Source organism: Bidens hawaiensis, unplaced genomic scaffold, assembly GCF_021521415.1.
Source record: "Bidens hawaiensis isolate Kalapana, Puna unplaced genomic scaffold, B.hawaiensis_p1.1 tig00005944_1, whole genome shotgun sequence".
In the NCBI taxonomy this organism is placed as follows: Eukaryota; Viridiplantae; Streptophyta; class Magnoliopsida; order Asterales; family Asteraceae; genus Bidens; species Bidens hawaiensis.
This window is the reverse complement of record NW_027491393.1, coordinates 1,286,908-1,309,774: the sequence shown is the minus strand read 5'-3', so window position 1 is coordinate 1,309,774 and position 22,867 is coordinate 1,286,908. Positions and strand designations below refer to the sequence as shown.

Genomic DNA, 22,867 nt, shown 5'->3' with positions numbered 1-22,867 from the left:
CTGGCCACCACCATTGTAAATCGTCCGTCTTTTATAACAAATCAATAATACAAGATTCGTTCATTATAATTGATGTTACTTGTTAATCGATCCTGACACCTTTATAGAAAACTATTTAAGATTTGATTAGTAACATATGGCATAAAATTATTTAAAATGCGAAACAACCCTGTTTTATAAATTTAAAAGTGTCATGATAATCTCCAGTGAAAGTACAAAGAGATACATTATATCTCCTAATCATAAAAATGCATCCCTCTTCCTTCTTCCTAAAATCTAGAGAGAAAAGAGAGGAGGAGAAAGAAGAAGGAACCTTGTTATTATGCTTTCCTTCAAACATAAGAATCAAAGTCCACTATGGTGCTATAATTACAACTAGGCATGCAATACATAGTTACAAGATGCTTGGTCACTAACATTTTAAATTTTGCATTTAATATTTTGTCACTATACAAGCCAACTTATAGTTACAGAAGTATAGTTAGTACGTACACTTGTTTGACCATACTGAAAAGAACATTACATCTGTTTAGAGCAACAAGAAACATTTGAGCTAAAAATTTTCATTATATTATTATGGTTGTAATTATTAATTATTACTTTAATTACTATCATGCATGTAAATCATTCAAAAATCTTCAAGGTAAGTTATCGTTTGTTACAAAGAACATTATATAACTGACTTAGAAAATACATAAAACTCAGTTGAAAATGGGTGGGCTTTTTGCAAACTGAAATGTCATATATTTTGGTCATTTAAGATAAAACGATAAATGCAAGGATCTAATACTTTTAATTCATACTGCTAGATCACTTGTATGGGAAGGAATTAGTGCAAAAATTCCAACACAGCATAGATGCCAACCATAATGGGGAGACTGACAATCATGCCAATGACAACCCTGAAAAACAAAATTAGATACAAAGGATATCAGTGACATAAAAGGCTTTTTTTTTCTCACTCCTTAAAAGTATGCGAATATATAAAACAAAAAATGATTACAGTTCTAATATAAAAATTCTAGTAAAAAGAACAACTTTTCTAATATATTACCTGTAGAATACATAAATTTTATATAAAAGGATTGCAGATAACAAATGTACGTAGTTAATTCTCTATGTACAGGATTTAACTAGGGTTTAGAGCGGGAGGGAAAGGAGTTGAAAGAAAGCGGACGCCGCGAGGAGGCATCGCCTACGATTGTCCATCGCTGTGATGCTCTTAGACAAAGATAATAATAATAATAATAATAATAATAATAATGGGGCATTTACATATAGCTCCTTACTAAGTTCTCTTATTACATATTACCCATCCCTAAAAAATCAATTACATATTTCCCTCCCTAAACCACACATATTGATATCTCCCCATTTCATTAAAATTAACTAATTAAACGACTGTTTTATCCTTAATGACATAATTAAATAAGCATTTACATATATTCCCTTCCTAAAACATCAACTACATATCCTCTCAAGTTCAATCCAAACTGAGTCGATATAAAGACAAACACATTGAACATTAATAAACCAATTAGCATCGAACTTTTTAATCAATAGTCAATATAAAAAGTTTTGGATTTAATTTTTTTTAACCAACAAAAACAACTCAAGTATAATCAAAAAATTTACATGAGACGGCAGGATTCAGAGGGAAAAAGTGGTGGTAGTCATTTATGGCGGTGATGAGAAGGCCGGAAGCTTGCTGGAATAAATCGAGCTTGCCGGAAGTAGGTTGAAGAAGATGATTTGATGGTGTGTGTTTAAAAATTGCTAATATAACTTTGTATTTTAATTAATTATTAATGGCAAGAGATATGAGTAACTTGATAATTTGATATGAAAAGGGCAAATATGTAATTGCTTGTTTAGGTGTGGGAAAATATGTAACTAAGGGTGTTAAGTAAGGGGAAATATGTAAAAATTCCTAATAATAATAATAATAATAATAATAATAATAATTAAGTGAAAGATAAAAAATATAAATATCATGTGGATTGTAGAGTCACATAAGTAGGAGGGGGTCCTCTGTGACATCTGCCCCGATCCGACCCGACCTAGGTACCCGTTTCCCTTATCCGATCTCTTTCTTTTATGATTTAATATTTATACTTATATTTTACTTTTAATAATAATATATATATTTTCCTTCCCGCCTCTTCCTCTCTTTCTTTCCGCCGTCCCGTCCCTCTCCTTCTCTCTTTCCGCCTTCTTTTCCCTCTTGTCGCCGTCCCGCCCTTAAGCCTTGTTTCCCTCTTTTTCTTCTAACTCTTTTGTTCCTTCCCGCCTAAGGTTGTCTGCGCAGACCCCCTTGCAAGGAATCCTGCGTGAAGACCACCTGTTTCAGCGATACGCGAGACGAACTCTTCTCGCAGCGCGCTAAGAATTGTAATTCTTCTCGCAGCGCGCTAAGAACGGTAGTTCTTCCCGCGACGCGCTAAGGATTTGTAGTTCTTCTCGCAGCGCGCTAAGAATCGTAGTTCATCCCTCGACGCGCGAAGAATTATAGTTCTTCCCGCGGCGCGCTAGGAATTTTAGTTCCTCCCGCGGCGCGCTAAGAAATGTGATTCTTCCCGCGGCGCGCTTAGAAATGAAGTTCTTTTCGCGACGCGTTAAGGTTAGTTCTGTCTGCCTTCGCGCTCGCGCTCTCTTGACCTTCTGTGTCTGCCTTCGTGCCTTAGCCTTCTCGCGCTGAACCCTTTGAGTTTTCTTCTGTTGAATCTAGCCGTTTGCTTTTGTGTTGTCTTATCTTTTGAGCTGTTGACCTAATCTGCTTTATGTCTGAAAAGTTACTTTCGGCGCAGCATGCGCGCCAACCCTATTGGTTGGCAGATAAAGTGACTGACATTATCTTTTGAGATCTGCTTTTGCCATGCTTGACCAGTACCTTTATCTGACCCGCCCATGCTTTTTACTGTTAACCTGTCAGCTTTATCTTGCCCCCTGCAGCTGCCATATCTTTTGATATCTTTTACTTGCTTTTGATATCTTTTGTTATCTTTTGTTTTGTCTTGTTCTGTTTGTCTTGGAATCTTTTCCCCTTTTTCTGGATTTATGTCTCCTAGGGTTTCCCTATAAATAATAATGTTATTTTCCTAATACTTCACACACAAACACTTATTTTAACCTCCTCCTTGCTCTCTGCCGCCTCCCTCTCTGCCTCCGTCTTCCTCCCTGATTCTGCCCTGCTTTTCCGGTAATATATATATATATATATTATATAATAATTTACTTATTAATTATGCTAACTTATAATCAAGACTTAAAACAAATCATTAAAACAATAATCTTTAATTATAGGTTAACTTGTGCTTGTTTAAAGTTGGTTCTTGCTTTATCTTACACCGCATCGTTTATCATGTGAGTAATCTCGTACCTAATCCCTTTTTATTTTTACTGTTTTGGGATGTTCATGTGTTCATACAAACTTAGAGTCTTAAACTTGTTTATGAACTTTAGTCGCGCAGTATCCCATGTGTTGAGGACGTTTACTTGGCTGTTATTTGTATGTGTGTATCATTAACCGCTTTGTTCGGCCTATTCCGAAGTTTTCATGGATCCATTAGATGAACACGGGAGACCTATCGTTTACGGTTTTCTTTGTTTACACTTGCACAGATGTTTTCTCGTTTTTGTGCTCAATTGGGAGCACGGATTGAACTATGAACTATGAGCTATGATCTATTTAGGCTTGATCACAATCTGATTGCACCCTTGTTAAACACCAGACATACACGTGTTGCGCGCAGATTTATTGTTATCTATGTATTGTATTAAACTTGATTTCTCACCAACACGCAAGTGTTTGACGTTTATTTTAACACATGTTCAGGTTTGCAGTAGCTGTTTTGGAGCTTGTGGACACATAGGACGTTTTTTTTTTACTTTTGGACCTAGATTAAAATGTATCAAGACAAGTTATTGCTGTTCGAATATTTTGATTTATAATATATTGATTTATGTTGGTTTATTTATATCTTGTGTTTACCCTGCGCGTGCGCGAATGAATGTATTTATTAAATATTGACACCCAATAGTGTCGCGAGTAATGAAACAATATGTGGCGCCCCGATGTATAATCCGCCTTTGGTCGGGGTGTTACAGATTGGTATCAGAGCTTGTTGACTTTAGGATAGGTGGTTAGACGTAACGGCCTAGAATACCTAAGAGTCCCTTCTCGCGCATGAGAGAAATCTCATGTTTGCGCGCTTATTGTTAATTACTCGTTGTTTATAAATATGCTCGCGCTTGCGCAGTATATGATTTTATGTTTTATTTCGCGATATTTCGATTTTTATTGATTTTTCTTACATATTCGTTTGTTGGATTTGAAAATCCGAAAAGTCATGGTGATACATGAATAGTTGATTTTCAATTTCCATTTACGATTATGTTCTGAGGTTGGAGACTTGAAAAGTCATGGTGATACATGAATTGTCAACCTCCAATACTCATTTTCTTGTATGTTTTATATTGAAGATTGAAAAGTCATGGTGATACATGAATCGTCAATCTCCAATACTCGTTTGCTCGTATATTTTAAATCGGGAATTCGGAAAGTCATGGTGATACACGAATTGTCGATTCTTGATTCGAATTTGTTACCTTTATTAAGTCTGCATTTAAAGTCATTTAATCTACTTTAACTTTTGATAGTATCTGACTCCGCGAAACCAAGCTTTATAAGATTAAACTTTGTGCTAAAACCAAGATATTAACTAAAATTAAAACTTTTATAGAATGCCTCCGCTATCTCGCCGATTTCAGAGAAGAGAAGCCTCGCGCATGCGTAGACAGCAACGTTCCCAGGAAATGGCCGCCGCAATAGCCCAAGCTTTGAGCCAAAACAATACCAACACCTCTGGTTACAACATTAAATCCTTCAACGCGGGTAACCCTCCGAAGTTCACAGGTCTTGAAGGAGCCACCATGATGCTTCAATGGCTCGAGAAGATTGAAAACACTTTCCTCCACACCCAATGCCCCTCAGACAGACGAACCCTGTATGCTTCCAGTGTCCTGGAATCTAGAGCGCTTACATGGTGGAATGGAGTAGCTCATGCGCGTGGCGCAGAGGCTGCTTCTAGCATGACATGGGAGGAATTCAAGGAAATTCTGACGCGAGAATTCTGCCCTCCCAACGAAATTAAGCGCCTAGAGGAGGAATTCTGGAACTTGAAGCAATACAGCGGTGAAGCGCGCGAGTACGCGACGCGCTTCCACGAGCTAAGCTTACTGGTCCCTCACCTTGTTACCCCTTCCCGCCGAGCCATAGAGAAATTCCTTGGGGGTCTCCCCATGGAAATTCAAGATTCTGTATGGGCCAGAAACCCAGTAACCCTCTCTGACGCCATCGAGTTGGCCGCTGTGCTCAGCGACAACCATGTCAGAGCAGGAACCCTGTTCCTGCGGGGAACAGAAAAGACCAAACCCACCAAGACTGCCCCTGAACCAACAGAAACCAAACCAGAATCCTCAAACCGTAACAACCTCAAGCGCAGGCGCAAGGCCTATGCGCTTACCAACCCGCCCATAGTCCAGCAACCCGCCTACCAACCTCCAGTTTACGCGCCTAACCCTCTATCAGCCTACCCAACTCCCCCTATAGTCCACAACTATGCCTTAACCAATCCCGCACTCCCTGCCCCGCCTCCTAAGAAACCTTACATAGGAAACCAACCCTTTTGCCCAACCTGTAGACTTCACCACCCAACCCAAACCCCGTGTCGACAATGTAACCGATGTGGCCGCGTTGGTCACTCAACCGAATACTGTAGAGTCCCTCTCGCCAATCCAATACCACCAGTCTACCCGCAGAACCCACGACCCAGGTCGTGCTATAACTGCGGTGATCCCAGTCATTTCCGGAACGCGTGCCCGAGACTACAAGTTCAGATTACGCAAGCGAATCCGGTGAACCAGATTTCGAACCAAGTAACGCGTGGACGAGCTTTTAACATAACCGCGCACCAAGCGCAAGCGAATAATGACGTAGTTAATGGTACATTTTTGCTTAACGGATTTTATGCTTCTGTACTTTTTGATACTGGCGCCGATCGAAGTTTTATCTCTCGCGCCTTCGAGCAGAAGCTTGCGCGACCGCGCAGCGATTTAAAAGAAGATTTTTCAGTTGAATTGGCTAACGGTGAAACTGTTTTAATTAACTCTGTGATTAAAAATTGCACGCTTAACCTTAACGAAAACGATTTTCTGATCGACCTCATCCCCATGCCTCTTGGGAGCTTTGATGTTATTATTGGTATGGACTGGCTCTCGAATAATCGCGCCGAAGTTATTTGCGCCAAGAAGTTGATTCGCATTCCTCGAGAAAATGGTGATCTTCACATCTACGGCGAAAAACCCTCCCGCGGTCTTAAACTTATGTCTTGCGCCGAAGCCCAAAGACTCATGCGGAAGAAGTGTATTGCATTTCTAGCCCATGTGGTTAAACCTGCTGAAGAAAAGAAGAAGCTTCGCGATATCCCTGTTGTGCGTGATTTCCCTGAAGTTTTTCCTGATGATCTTCCTGGTATCCCTCCCGCTCGTGAAGTCGAGTTCCGTATTGATCTTGTCCCTGGTGCTTCCCCCGTGGCTAAATCTCCTTATCGTCTTGCACCCGCTGAGATGCAAGAATTGGCAAGTCAACTTCAAGAGTTGACCGCTAAAGGATTCATTCGCCCTAGCTCTTCGCCCTGGGGTGCTCCGGTGTTGTTCGTTAAAAAGAAAGATGGATCGTTTCGCATGTGTATTGATTACCGCGAGTTGAACAAACTCACCATTAAAAACCGGTATCCCTTACCGCGTATTGACGACCTCTTTGATCAACTCCAAGGTGCCTCTTGTTTCTCGAAGATTGATCTCCGCTCTGGCTATCACCAGTTGCGCATCCGCGATGAAGATGTTCCGAAGACTGCTTTTCGAACTCGTTATGGCCATTTTGAATTCTTGGTCATGTCCTTCGGTTTGACCAACGCACCCGCCGTTTTCATGGATCTAATGAACCGGGTGTGTAGGCCTTTCTTGGATAAATTCGTAATTGTGTTTATCGATGATGTTCTGGTGTATTCTAAGACCAAGGCCGAGCATGAGCAACATCTCCGATTGGTATTGCAAAAGCTTAGAGCTGAGCAACTCTATGCTAAGCTTTCCAAGTGCGAATTCTGGTCTGATGAAGTACAGTTTCTTGGTCATGTTGTCAACAAGATGGGTATTCATGTCGACCCATCCAAGATTGAAGCAATCAAGAACTGGATCACGCCATCCTCTCCTTCCGAGATCCGTTCCTTTCTGGGCTTAGCTGGTTATTACCGGCGCTTCATTTCGAACTTCTCGAAAATCGCTTTGCCTTTAACAGCTCTAACGCACAAAGGTAAACCGTATATTTGGGGCTCGAAGCAAGAAGAAGCCTTTCTAACGCTCAAGTGTTTGTTGTGTGAAGCTCCTGTTCTTGCGCTACCTGAGGGTAATGATGATTTTGTCGTGTACTGCGATGCCTCTAACCAAGGTCTCGGTTGTGTTCTTATGCAACGAGGCAAGGTTATCGCTTACGCATCGAGGCAACTTAAGGTTCATGAAAAGAATTATACAACTCACGACCTCGAACTAGGTGCAGTTGTTTTTGCCTTGAAGATCTGGAGACACTACCTTTATGGTACTAAGTGTATCCTCTACACTGACCATAAAAGCCTTCAGCATATCTTTAATCAAAAGGAACTCAACATGAGGCAACGCCGATGGAACGAACTCATCAGCGATTACGATTGTGAGATCCGGTATCATCCTGGTAAGGCTAATGTGGTAGCCGATGCGCTCAGCCGAAAACCCTGCCAGCTTAACTGTATCTTGCCGCGCACGCAGCTTCACTTTGCGCCGATTCAGAGCAATCTTGAATCACGCATTCGTGACGCGCAGCGCGCATCCATCAGTAATGGTAACCTTCGCGCCGAGTTAGCGTGTGGCGCGGAAGCGCATTTTGTCCCTAATCTGAGTGGAATTCTCTGCTATCTCAATCGCATCTGGATTCCCTTTGATGAGAATCTTCGCGCTGATATCCTGAGTGAAGCGCATAAATCTCGATATTCCGTTCATCCTGGCGCTGATAAGATGTACAAGGATTTGCGCATTACTTATTGGTGGCCCGGTATGAAAAAGGATATTGCTGTGTTCGTAGCTAGATGCCTGACTTGTTCTAAAGTAAAAGCTGAACACCAACGCCCATCTGGTTTGCTCGAACAACCAGAAATTCCTACGTGGAAATGGGAAAGTATAGCGATGGACTTTATTACCAAGTTACCTTTGACAGCTAGCAAACATGATAGCATTTGGGTAATAGTGGATCGTTTGACTAAGTCTGCTCACTTTCTGCCCATTCGTGAAAACTACCGTGTTGAGCAACTCGCGCAGCTTTATGTCAAGGAAATTGTCTGCCGCCATGGTACTCCTTTGAGCATCATATCCGATCGCGATGGCCGTTTTATATCTCGCTTTTGGAAATCTCTCCAATCTGCGCTAGGAACTCGCTTGGACATGAGTACGGCATATCATCCTCAGACTGACGGTCAGTCTGAGCGAACTATTCAAACTCTTGAGGATATGCTCCGATCTTGTGTTCTTGATTTTGGAGGTAATTGGGATTCACACCTGCCTTTGATTGAGTTCTCTTATAATAACAGCTATCATTCCAGTATCGGTATGGCCCCATTTGAAGCACTTTACGGTCGTAAGTGCCGCTCCCCGATTTGTTGGAGCGAAGTGGGAGAAGCTCAAATCACAGGACCCGAACTTGTTCAAGAGACAACCGATAAAATCGCCAAGATCCGTGATCATCTGCTGACTGCCAGAAGCCGACAGAAGAGTTACGCAGATCGTAGGCGGAAGCCTCTCGAATTTCAAGTTGGTGATCTTGTTCTCCTCAAAGTGTCGCCTTGGAAAGGTGTTGTCCGCTTTGGGAAGAAGGGTAAGCTTGCTCCTCGTTATGTTGGTCCATTCAAGATTCTCGCGCGTGTAGGAAAAGTTGCCTACAGACTTGACCTGCCGCCCGCGCTCAGTAATGTTCATCCAACGTTCCATGTATCCAATCTCAGGAAGTGTTTAGCTGACGAGAACTTTCACATTCCACTTGATGAAGTTCAGGTTGATGAAACTATGCATTTCGTTGAGAAGCCTGTTGAGATTTTGGATCGCGAGGTAAAGCAAACCAAGCGCAGTCGTATCCCTATCGTGAAAGTTCGCTGGGAGTCCAAGCGCGGAGCCGAGTTCACATGGGAAAGGGAAGATCAAATGAAGATCAAGTACCCGCACCTGTTCTCTGCGCAACCTACTTCGAGATAAATTTCGAGACGAAATTTCTTAAAGTAGGGGAGACTGTGACATCTGCCCCGATCCGACCCGACCTAGGTACCCGTTTCCCTTATCCGATCTCTTTCTTTTATTATTTAATATTTATACTTATATTTTACTTTTAATAATAATATATATATTTTCCTTCCCGCCTCTTCCTCTCTTTCTTTCCGCCGTCCCGTCCCTCTCCTTCTCTCTTTCCGCCTTCTTTTCCCTCTTGTCGCCGTCCCGCCCTTAAGCCTTGTTTCCCTCTTTTTCTTCTAACTCTTTTGTTCCTTCCCGCCTAAGGTTGTCTGCGCAGACCCCCTTGCAAGGAATCCTGCGTGAAGACCACCTGTTTCAGCGATACGCGAGACGAACTCTTCTCGCAGCGCGCTAAGAATTGTAATTCTTCTCGCAGCGCGCTAAGAACGGTAGTTCTTCCCGCGACGCGCTAAGGATTTGTAGTTCTTCTCGCAGCGCGCTAAGAATCGTAGTTCATCCCTCGACGCGCGAAGAATTATAGTTCTTCCCGCGGCGCGCTAGGAATTTTAGTTCCTCCCGCGGCGCGCTAAGAAATGTGATTCTTCCCGCGGCGCGCTTAGAAATGAAGTTCTTTCCGCGACGCGTTAAGGTTAGTTCTGTCTGCCTTCGCGCTCGCGCTCTCTTGACCTTCTGTGTCTGCCTTCGCGCCTTAGCCTTCTCGCGCTGAACCCTTTGAGTTTTCTTCTGTTGAATCTAGCCGTTTGCTTTTGTGTTGTCTTATCTTTTGAGCTGTTGACCTAATCTGCTTTATGTCTGAAAAGTTACTTTCGGCGCAGCATGCGCGCCAACCCTATTGGTTGGCAGATAAAGTGACTGACATTATCTTTTGAGATCTGCTTTTGCCATGCTTGACCAGTACCTTTATCTGACCCGCCCATGCTTTTTACTGTTAACCTGTCAGCTTTATCTTGCCCCCTGCAGCTGCCATATCTTTTGATATCTTTTACTTGCTTTTGATATCTTTTGTTATCTTTTGTTTTGTCTTGTTCTGTTTGTCTTGGAATCTTTTCCCCTTTTTCTGGATTTATGTCTCCTAGGGTTTCCCTATAAATAATAATGTTATTTTCCTAATACTTCACACACAAACACTTATTTTAACCTCCTCCTTGCTCTCTGCCGCCTCCCTCTCTGCCTCCGTCTTCCTCCCTGATTCTGCCCTGCTTTTCCGGTAATATATATATATATATATATTATATATAATAATTTACTTATTAATTATGCTAACTTATAATCAAGACTTAAAACAAATCATTAAAACAATAATCTTTAATTATAGGTTAACTTGTGCTTGTTTAAAGTTGGTTCTTGCTTTATCTTACACCGCATCGTTTATCATGTGAGTAATCTCGTACCTAATCCCTTTTTATTTTTACTGTTTTGGGATGTTCATGTGTTCATACAAACTTAGAGTCTTAAACTTGTTTATGAACTTTAGTCGCGCAGTATCCCATGTGTTGAGGACGTTTACTTGGCTGTTATTTGTATGTGTGTATCATTAACCGCTTTGTTCGGCCTATTCCGAAGTTTTCATGGATCCATTAGATGAACACGGGAGACCTATCGTTTACGGTTTTCTTTGTTTACACTTGCACAGATGTTTTCTCGTTTTTGTGCTCAATTGGGAGCACGGATTGAACTATGAACTATGAGCTATGATCTATTTAGGCTTGATCACAATCTGATTGCACCCTTGTTAAACACCAGACATACACGTGTTGCGCGCAGATTTATTGTTATCTATGTATTGTATTAAACTTGATTTCTCACCAACACGCAAGTGTTTGACGTTTATTTTAACACATGTTCAGGTTTGCAGTAGCTGTTTTGGAGCTTGTGGACACATAGGACGTTTTTTTTTACTTTTGGACCTAGATTAAAATGTATCAAGACAAGTTATTGCTGTTCGAATATTTTGATTTATAATATATTGATTTATGTTGGTTTATTTATATCTTGTGTTTACCCTGCGCGTGCGCGAATGAATGTATTTATTAAATATTGACACCCAATAGTGTCGCGAGTAATGAAACAATATGTGGCGCCCCGATGTATAATCCGCCTTTGGTCGGGGTGTTACATCCTCTCGATCAGGGATTAGGGGTGAAGGTTTTGAAGGACACTGGGTGTTCGTTTTTCCGCTTAATAATGTAATTTTCAAGATTTTGTCCAAAAAATTTTATAGGTACGTATTAAGTCCAGGCACCCCTAAAATATTTTTCCGTGACTTCAATCATCCTTTGATAAGCGCAAGTTTCGCCACTGCTCTCGATCTCACACTCCCTTCATAAATGTTATGGTTTAGTGATACGTATAAGGGTGTCCGTGAACGTGAGAGTAGGGGGTGCCATGGCTTTGTTAATTAGTTGGACAAGGTAATGTTATCTTCTATCAAGCACTAATTACATTAAAAGTACACAATAGTCTTAATTAATAGTACTTCTATGTTTGGTTCTGTTGAATTATATAATCCACTAATAAACAACATTTTAGGTAAAAATTTGTTATCATAGGAGGTTATATTGTATTTTTTGAAAAAAAGGAAAATGAAAACTTACGCGGTACTAAGAACATCCGCATGCAATCCATATTCTTTAGCGTATATGAATGAAGTGATGGACTGAGGTATAGCAGACTGTAATATGAAATGAAGTCAGTATCCAATTATTAGTGGAAGTCAAAACTACGGTCAACGACAGGTGCTCACCTGAATAATAGCAACACGTAATACATCTCCATGCAAACCAACGGCGATGCAACTGATAGCCATAGCTGCCGGTCCGGCGAAAAACTTGAAAACAATGGCAAGAATTGTCAAACTTGTTCCACAAGCAATCAATTTCTCCTGCTTTGCCATGAACAAACCTGCAACAAGTTTCCCAATAGCCATGCATTATAACTAGTATATAAATTTATTTAGAAAGTAAGCTATATATAAGTATTTGCCTTACCCATGCTAAACATGGCAGTGCCGGTCCCTGCCTTAGACATGATCAATACCGATCCTTCAATCATATCCGGCATTGGCCAGTTAAACCTAGCATAACAACGACAAATATAATTTAAAGGTTCATTAAAATACAAAAGATTAATATAGAGTGGTGAACCAAAAGGCTAGCGTGTAACCTAATGGCACCAACCTTTAGATTAGGTGGAGTTCCGCTTAAGTGCTAATGATTCAAAGTCGATTCTGAGTAAAGTGACGTAGTTTTAAAAGTAGATTAGGTGCATAAGTTTGCCGCTAAATAAAATTATGATGTGAAATGAGAAATTGAGGTGGATTGAGAAACAACAAATAACTTAAACAATTAACTAAGTATGTTCTAATAATTACCAACAACTTTTGTGAGAAAACACAAATAAATAAACAATAAATAAAACTAAAAAGTTGTAAGTATGTTTATTTTATCATTTACTAATTAAATCTAACTTTTTCTTTATCAAATGTTACTAGATTTAAAAAAAAAAAATGTGTATGTATATAATTTATGTAAAATAATAGTTAGATTAAAAATGTAAAATAATCACGAGATTAATTAATAGTTTTTTGTTTGCCTTTTAAAGAAGAAGGTGATAGGTTCAAATTCTTGTAAATATAAGGTTTGGGAATTTTAGATTGATTAAATTTTATTTAAATATTTATTTGCTAGCTAGGCCCAGCCTGGTTGTGATTGGGTGGTTATAATTTTGTAATATATGCTTTTCTTTACTCGTCTATAAAAATATGGATTGATTTGTGAGTTTGTGGCAATAGCCACCTGTCACCTAAGGCTTGGATCCCCAGGCCAGTATATATGTTTTTCATCATCATGGAAATATACTAATTTTCTTGATTGAGGGTACAAGATAATTTCTATTTATATTTTTGATTTTTTGCATTTTAATAAACAGATTTTTAAACGGTAGGCCGAATAAATCATATGATACTGAAAGGTATCTATGTTTATGATAAAATATTGACAATAAAAATCTATATCTTATTACCTATTTGATAAAGTTGCCCAAACGATGCCAATAACACATGAATACGAATTCGGGTTCATGGCAAGTTTCAAAGAAACAACTTTCATCAGCGACACAATCGATGATTTAGTAGTGACAACGGCTTGATCAACATCCGATTTCATGTTTCCTTCCAAATCTTTGATTTCAGTAGCATTGACTGAGCAATCAATCTTTGCTGCTCTTCTACATTCCAACACAAACAAAAGACCAGTAAGCCAAACAATGGCTTGGATCACTGAACCTTGTACAACAAGGTTCACATATTCTTGACCATACATAGCCCTAACCAAGGGTACACCCACAACAAGAGAATTGGTCAAAGTGGACAAAGAGAAACTTGTTATGGCCCATGAACAACTTCCTTTGCTAGTAAACCTTGCCCAAAATGCAAGCACAGCCACAATAATTACTTTTGAAATCGCGTCAGCACCAATAAACCAATAGTTCATGTTGAGCGGGTCGATGTGGGCTGTGAAGTTGAAAGTAAAAAGAGGAAGAGTGAAGTAGCATACAAACCGGTTAATGGCGTCACATTGTTCATGTGTAAATATGTGCCACCACCTCACCGACCCGTACCCTAAAAGTAAAGCCACATAAAGCGGCACTGTGGCGGCTACCACCTTGTAAATGTCCTCTAATCCAATCATTTTAGGAATTTAGAACAGAACCCCTTCAAAGAAAGGGCATATATATGTCAAAAGAAAAAGAAATGTGTGTTTTATATTTCGGAGTTGGTTGAAGTATTTATATACACACATTCAAGAACATTTTGTCACGGGAAAATAAAATAAAAATAAAACAAAATCAGAAAAGGTGTTTTTTTTTTGGTGCCTAGAAATGCTTATTGTTGCACTACACGATTCGTTTTGGTGGATGCTTTAGATGTGACATAATAAAAGGATATTGGTCGGCTTTGTGAAAAGTCACTATATTGATTTTGCACTCCTAATTTTTTATGTAATTTTCACGTTCTAGTCATTAAAAGTTCGAAGTTTAAAGTGAAAAACAAAAAAATTAGAGCCACAAGTGAAACTTTTCGCACCCAAATATCCTATTCATGCATCCTTTAGGGTTAGCCCAAAGGATGTGTAGAGTAAGCGACTACATATAGGAGCCGGAATTTTTTGGGGCCAAAAGTTTTCTTTATTGTTTTATATATAATATGTAGAGTCAAAATGTTAAATAGATCAATAAGTCAAGATAGCTTAATGATACATCGTCGGCGTGTCATGGCTGAGACACAAGGTAAAATCCATGCCTCTCCGTTTTAAAGTCTTGGTCGACTCTTAGAAAAAGAAAGCTCGATCACAAGCGGTTTCGAACACGTGACATCCACTTTGTTGTAAGGAGGGTTTTGCTACATTGTTTTGGTGTTTATTATAAAAAAAAGTGGCATTTATTTATTTATGTTATTACATCGAAACATAAATCAAACAGGCAACAAGTTGTGCCGCTACCCCTTTATGAATTGATAATTAGAATCGCTATCCATGAGACTCGAACCCACGACCACATGGTTAAAAGCCACGCGCTCTACCAACTGAGCTAGAACGGCTTATTATCTAAATATAAAAACCAAATACAAATTCTTATCCACTTAATTATGAGAACATGTTCAAAATAGACAAGTTCATAGGTCGACCAACACTCAAAGGTGCATTAGTGTGAATGCCCCTACACACGAACTGAATTCACAAACCTCAAAGCTTACCCACACACTATAGCTTTCACCAAATTGGATACTTAATCATACAATATAACTAAGTAATCTTCCACTCAGAGGCTCCTCATCGAACTATCATCATGATATATAACTATATAGTCACCTTATATCATCTCCCATTCAACTATCTAGAGCCAATCAAATATACATGTATACAAAGATTCAACTTCTCTATTTGCACCGTTTTGTTTACTCTAAGACTTTTTGTACGTATGTTCTGTTGAAAAATTTTGTGTAAATAAAATATATTTTAATTGTGAATTCGTTTATTTTATTATATGATTAGTTGAAACACCTTTAATTTAGTCAAGGCCGTTTAACATGTTATTAAGTTTTGTCAAAACTTAAATGTATTGGTTAATGTTGATTGGAGTGTTTCAATTTTTTCATTAATGATGGTTAAATGGTTTCAACTTTCTACTAGTATAAATACCAAGGGAGCTCATTGGTTGTAAACATACAAAAAACACAAAATAACACATTCTCTCTTGTGTTTTCTCCAACTTTCTCCCTAAAAAATTCCAACATTCTTGATCATCTTCATCATTTTCTTTAAGGTACTATTCGGGTGCTAGAGCCCTCCCCGGTAGTACATATTGCTTTGGCCGTTGTACCCTGGGAAACAAAACGGGGAGAGACCCGGAATTTGTTTTAAGGGCCCCGTGTAAAACACGATCCTCAGCCACAAAGACCATGACACCATTCTTCGTCTACACCTTTCTTGCATTATTTTATTTCAATTGTATTGTAATTTTGTTTTTTTCCGGTGTAATTCGTATTGTAATTTACTTGCTTTCCTAGATAGTTTGGTTCCTTGTATTGTAATCGCTTTATTAAAAGTGTTTTATTTTTATACGCGAAAGGATTCCTACAATCTTAAAACAAATATTTAAAAATCACCGTTCGTGTATTCAAAACATTCTCGTGTGACTCAAACTAGTTTTGTTTCACACGGTTGTGTTTTTAAAAAAACATTTCTTTTCGTTTCTATTCAAAGGAGCGACTTTTGTAGAAACGGAAATCGGTTACAATTCGGATTTTTTAACGCTAACTCTTGGAAAAACCCAATGTTTGGTCCCTTCAAAGTTGGACTTAGAACACCTTCGGTGGGTTAATTCGAATGTTCGGATTAAAAAGTTTTGCATAACTTTAATTTAGTGGGAGCGACTACTATTAGTATTTCTGAAAAACTAACCTAGCATAGTTTATTTTTCAGAAAAAATGACATCATCGTAATTGAGTAACGTTATTTTAAGAATCTGAGGATATTGAATTATTAGAACAATCTATTATTTTCAAGTAATAACAATATGAGGATCTTGAATAATCGTAATGGTTAAAAATATATGTCTATTTGAAAAAATTTCATTATAATTTTTCAAACAAATCATGTATGCGTAAAAATGAGTTGGATTAACTATTGGAGAACAATATAGAATCCGAAAATGAATGTTTTGATTAAACACATTCGAGTTTATGGGTTTTGGTTATTTTTCGTTAAGTCGAATCATATATAAAAATATATAAATGTTTCAAAATGCATTTTGAATCACTTGATTTTTTTTTAATAGTATGTTAGAAAAATGTATGTTGTGAAAAACCCATATAAGAAAACATTTGTCAAAGTTTTATCTTTCTAATTATTATTTGTTAAATAATTATTGGTTTCAAATGTTTTGGAACATGTATTTTCTAATGTGCGTCTTAGAAAAGATATTTTCTAAACCATAAAACGTTTGCGTACGTTTTGTTTTAACAAACATTTAGAAAATATCATTATTGTTAAATAATAAAGGCTTATACAATTTTACTCTCTAATGAGCATGTTAAAAATTGTGTATTTTTTAACCCATATTGGTTCAAATGTTTTGTAAACGTTTGACATTCTAACATGCACGTTGGAAACATGTTAATGTTATAAAATAAATGAACGTTTTGTGTAAACGTCAATGGTTTTAACATGAGTGTTAAATACGTATTATTTTATAAATCGAAACCTTAAAATATTTGTCTAAATATTTAACTTTTCTAACGAGCGTGTTAGAAACGGTTTATTATAAACTAAAGTTTTTAAAATGTTTATATCTAAATGTTAATTTTCTAATGAGCATATTAGAAATGTTTAATTTATATTAACCAAAGTTTAGAAACGTTTTATCTAAGCGTTTAATTTTCTAACGAGCGGGTTAGAAGTGGTTTATTTTATAAATCGAACGCCTAGAAATGGTTTTGTCTAAATATATTATATTTTCTAACGAGTGTGTTGGAAAGGATTATATTTGTATAAGACATCTTATTTTCTAACGAGCATGTTAGAAACAGTTTATTTTATAAACCAAAGGCCTTGAAAATCGTTTTGTCTAAGCATTTATATTCTCTAACGAGCGTCTTAGAAACAATTATATTTGTATAAGAAATCGGTTAATATTCTAACGATCATGTTAGAAGGGTTTGATTTGTAAAACCAAAATTATAAAAACGTATGTATAAACGTTTATTTTATTTTTAATGAGCGTGTTAGAAACGATTTAAAGGCTTCAATACGTTTTGTTTAAAGCATTTAATTTTCTAATGAGCGTGTTAGACGCGGTTTATTGTATAAACCAAAGGGTCTTAAAAAATGGTTTCGTAAAATCGGTTAATATTCTAACGAGCAGGTTAGAAGTTGCATAAATATTATAACGAGCGCGTTACATAATAATTTTTATTAACCCAAAGACGTTAGAACGGTTTTAAACAACTTGATGTTGTTGTGAATAAATTAAATTGTTTAAATGACGTGTGTGTAGTTAATAGTTGTTCAATGTGGGAGTACCACTGAGGGAGAACCTCAAATGAGTGATGTTATGATTGCATAGAGCTCTTGTGCGGGGGAGCCTAATTGCATCACTTGAAGACATCATGGGAACGATTTCGGAGATGTACGAAATCATGTGGACATTTGGTGTTCGTGGATAGTTCTTATTGTTTGAAGCATATATTCTGTTATATGATTCAAAATTAAGAACTATCTTCTTGCTAAGAGAAGCATGATACTTATTGATGGTCATTGGACATCAATAGGAAAATGTAGAACTGGGTTATCTACATTAAGTATCCTAATTTTGAGAGTTAATTTATATGTTCCCAAACGTGTAGGTCCCTATTCGGGTGGATCTAACAACGTCTTTGGATCAACCTAACTTAGTGCTAGCGGAAATCACACTAAGCAACCAAGAGGTCTCGGATCTAGAGATTATGTTCGGTTGAGAGTAATAAGAGAGAAAGAGAGGGCCGAGAGAAAGAGAGAAAGTGTGTAATTAGATTTTTTGCAAAAGGTTATTTCTCTCATGGCATGCTCCCTATTTATAGGTTGGCTTGCATGAGAAGCATGAATTATATTCACTAAGTCCCAATGGGCTTCTTTACAATGGACCGCTGCCCAATACATACAAAATGACCAATCGGCCTCAAATACATAACCGAACCAATACAAAAGACTAAAACATCCAAAACGGGACCTAACAATCTCCCTCTAGTCTTTAGTATTGAAACCCGTCGGTGTCGTAATCAAGCCAGCCGTCCTCGGGTAGTGGAAGTTCAACAACTCTTCTAACAAATTTGTTGAAGGCTTCTACTATCCGGTCTGTGTTCTGACGACCGATGTCCTCGATGGTTCCCAGGGGTGAATTGTAGAGCTTCTTGATATCTTCTATATGCAGCCCCATTAGCTCATGCTCGTCAAATACGCGAATCTCAGGCAGATCGTTGCAGCGTATGACGGCCTCCCCTGTCGTGTTGTCAAATTCCCAGCCTGTGAAGTCTCAGAGGATGTTGGGAATAAAGGGCTCTCCATGGTAGATGATATGACAATTCTTTGGTGCCCTGTATCTCCACATGGTTCGTGGCTCTCCGGTGGCTGGGTCTATTTCTCTTGGGTTCTTGTATTTCCGACCCTTATTTGGCTCAAACTCCTTGTAATCGATCTTCGACTGTCGATTAAGATAATCTGGGATCCAACTATCCAGAGTGCTCCCAACCGCATCATGACCTAGAGCTTTTCGAAGATAATTGAGGTCAAGCTCTGGTAGTGACTTCAGCTCATGATGGTTGAGATAAAATAGATAACCACTATATCGCTTGATCGCCCAACACGCGTTCTCCTTATTATACTTTGCATATACAATCAGCGAATCATCGTGGTAAGGATAGATGAGATCGCGGGCGCATGCACGACTTGACACTATATGATTCTTTCTCTTTCTCTTTAGTGGTTGCTGTGTCAAGTCATCAGTTGGAGTGGAGACGGGATCAGCAGCAGGAGTCTCTGTAGTCTGAACTTGAGTAGGAGGAGTGTCTGGATTTGGTGAGTAATTGATGTAATCGTCTTCAACCCTCGCCTCTGTATTCTAATCAATGAGTTGCTCCAAGTTCTTTCCTGCTTCGATAAAGTCATCCATAGCACCTGCAAAGTCATCAGAAAATAAATCTTTATACATGTTAATAATCTGTGTGTCGTGTTCCCTGACTTTGCCAGCCGAGTCGTGAGCAGCAGGGTCTTGAACGTCATGTTGAGCTGGTGGAGGAGATTGAGTGTTATCCCCACCTCCACCTCCTGCTGCCCCGGCCCCTCCGTCGCCACCCGCTCCACCTTCATCAACATTATCGTCATCACCATCAAAGCTGTCATGAACTTCATCATCATCATCTTCTTCATCACCATCGTTATCACCATCATCATCACCACCCACACCGCTAGACTGGCCGCCTTGTTGTACTAACCGACCAACAGTCGCCTCTCCTTCTGATACTACAGCCTGAACTCCTCGCATGGTCACAGAAGGACCAGCGGTAGGCTGTGAACCACCGACTTGAGAAGTCTCACCAGACCTTCTCCAAGTCCCAAACACAGCGTCAAGCCTATCCTCCAGACCATGAAATTCATCTTCTTGAATGCCCATGAGGTATGAGGCCGCCTGATACTTGCTCACCATGTCTTCATTCGTCTTGAGCTGTAGCTCATTCAGACGATCTTGTTCTTTTATCTTTCCTTGTATGGCCTCCATATCTGCTCTGAGCGTATCGAGAGAGGCGGAGAAAGCAAGCTGATTTTCCAAATTTGCAACTCTTGAGTTTGTAGCTTCCTTTTCAACATCCCACCTTCTCGTTGCATCTTCAATCTTCTTGTTTACACTAGATCTAAGAGCACTAGCACTTGGTAAGTCTCTTTCAAGTATAGTCAGCCTATCTCCAAGTCTTGTGTGATCTGCTCTCATATTAGCATTTTCAGAGGCCTCACGGTTCATTAAAGCTTGTAGATTCTGGATTCGGGTGTGGAAGGTTTTTGTCAGCAATCTTTGATTTTCAGCAAGAGCGTCACTTGCTTCCTTCTGCTCTTCCAACACCCTTATCCTTTCCCTCAGAGCCGCCTTTTCTTCCTCATCCTCCAACGTCTTTTGCTTCATCTCCTTAATGAACTTGAGGAGCACAATTTCTCTTTCCGCCCTCTTAGCGTTGGATTCCTCCAGTGTGACGATCCTATCGAGGATAGGATCGGCGTATACTGGAGGTGTCGAAGACATCCCTCGGGAAATTAGTTTGGGTGAGATAATGGTGGATGGTGGGGTGGTGGTCGTTATGGGTGGTGAGGTTGTTGGCAATGGTAGGGTGATGGCTTGGGTAAGGATTGGTGAAGTTATAGTGGTGGGTTGTGTTAGTTGTGTTGTAGATGGTGTGACGGTTTGGGTTGGGGAAGTAATGACGGTTTTGCTCCATAAGCTTGTTGTTTGTATTGGTGAGCTGAAAACTGATGAGGTGAATATGGATGAGGTTGGTTGGGTAGGTGGTGATGAGACTTGAGAAGGTTCGGGTTGGGTTTTTTGTTGTGGTGGTGAGTGTGGTAAGGAAGGTATCTAGGGTAGGAATGTTGAAATTGGTTGGTCTGTTGGTGAGGGTTCAGGTGAGGATTCTGGAGAGTCATGGAGTAGGGTCTTGGTTTTCTTAGCTTTGGTTTTCTTTCTGGTTTTTGGTGGCTTGTAGGTAGGGATTTGTATCTTGGTTACGTGTAGTGTTTTGAGGGCTTGGGCCAGGGCTTCTTTGGTGATTTTTAGTTGGTCGGATGGTATGTCTTGTGAGGGAGACTTGACAAGAAACTTGGTTGACTTCTGGGAGTCCCCAAGTTTCCTCAAGCGCTTCAGGGGCGGCTAGTCTTTTCTTCCTCCTCAAGTTCTATCACTTTGCCCTTTTCAGCCACTTTCCTCTTCAAGTCATGCTTGGCCTTTGTTCGATCCTCGGCCGGCTCATCACTGGAATCTTGTTCACCTTCAACTTCGGGTTCATCATCATCTTCACCCTCAGCAGACGCCTCTTCCCCAGCAGGCTCTGTCTCCTCAAATAAACCAAACTTAGGACCCGGCCTTAGTCCTTGATACTTATGCCCCCTCCCTTTGGTGCTCAGCAACACACTGAAAACCGAAGTTTTAATCTCATTCACATGGTACGGCTCAGGAAGTTACTTCTTGTCCTTGGCCTTTTTGGTCCCCGGTCGTGGAACATATGGAATTAAATCGTCTAAAAGCAGCTGCACGAATCTCGGGTACATGAGCCATGTAGCACCACTCTTGATGTTTCCCAGCATGCACAAGAATATCCTTCGAGAGTAGCTGAACTTCTCTCTGTTAGTCAATACAGACATAATACGAACCCAGTCTGTACTCATACTGTCGAATCCTCCACGAATATCAGTCAGACAATGGGTGACTATGTGGAATAAAAACCTCCAGTATGGTGGAAGATGACTCTTTTCGAGGCTCCTCCATTCCGTGTTGTATCCCATCTGTTCAACAAAACCAACCAGCTTCTTCTTGTTTCTCCTTTCATACGTATAATCTGGCTGGTCAGCAATCTTTAACACCCGTCTAATGTCTGCTTCTGTAATTGTCAACTCCTTTCTTGCCACGGTTGTTGTGAAGGATAGAGAATCATCAGCAATCTTGGAAAATGCCCAGAAGTCCAAGATCCATTTATAGTAAACGGCTGGATTGGCGGTGATAGCATAGGCAAGTGGTGATTGCTTGAGCCCTTTTACCATTGAAGTGAATACTTTGTCAGCCATTGTCTTAGGCAGCCCGAGAGCACAAAAATTGTTATGTCCCTGAAATTTAAACCAAGAGATCATGAGAATCATCATTAAGTTAAAACATAAACATAAAGGTTATGTACATAAGCATTAAGTATTTACATCTACATAAGTTAACTAATTTACTTTAGTTAATAAAGTTTAAGTATAATTTAGTTTTAATAAGTTAAAAAAGTAATCTATTAACAAGTCAATTGATCCACAAAGTACAAAGATCAAGTCCAAAAAAAATTTTCCAGGAGTCCAAACCGTCCATTTATGTCCGAGCAGTCCAGTAGCTTTATCAGACTTTTAATCCCAAAAATTTTCCAAGTGTTGGTTTTTCGCTTGAGGGCTCATTTCGCTTCGCATGACCATGAGAAGCGAAACAGATGGTGTTTCGCTTCGCATGTTCATGCGAAGCGAAACCTCCTTTCAAGCGAACACTTGAATGTTTGATTCCTTTTCCTTTTCTTTGGTGTCGCCCACATCTGAATTAGGGTTCTGGATAGTTTGAAGGCAAACCCCTTATATCTTCATGGTCAATTGAACACTTGAATGTTTGAACAGACACCTAAATCTACAAACTTTTCAAATCAATCCTAAAAACTAATAAATAATGATGATAAACAAGATCTAAAGTCTAAAAACAGAATCTGAACACGATAGCAACCCAAATT

General features: G+C 39.3%; 1 protein-coding gene and 1 non-coding gene across 2 annotated transcripts; both read right to left on the bottom strand.

Moving 5' to 3' along the window:
• Positions 1 to 829: 829 nt before the first annotated feature.
• LOC143631149 (auxin efflux carrier component 5-like) lies at positions 830 to 14,015 on the bottom strand. Its single transcript, XM_077099996.1, has 5 exons — positions 13,348 to 14,015; positions 12,315 to 12,400; positions 12,071 to 12,228; positions 11,922 to 11,998; positions 830 to 902 (listed from the first exon to the last, which is right to left on the bottom strand). Exons 1-5 carry the CDS (start codon positions 14,013 to 14,015, stop codon positions 830 to 832), a joined length of 1,062 nt encoding a protein of 353 aa, XP_076956111.1.
• An 835-nt stretch (positions 14,016 to 14,850) lies between these two features.
• Positions 14,851 to 14,923, bottom strand: TRNAK-UUU (transfer RNA lysine (anticodon UUU)). Its single transcript has one exon. It is a non-coding gene; the product is annotated as a tRNA-Lys (tRNA).
• Between the last annotated feature and the right edge of the window lie 7,944 nt (positions 14,924 to 22,867).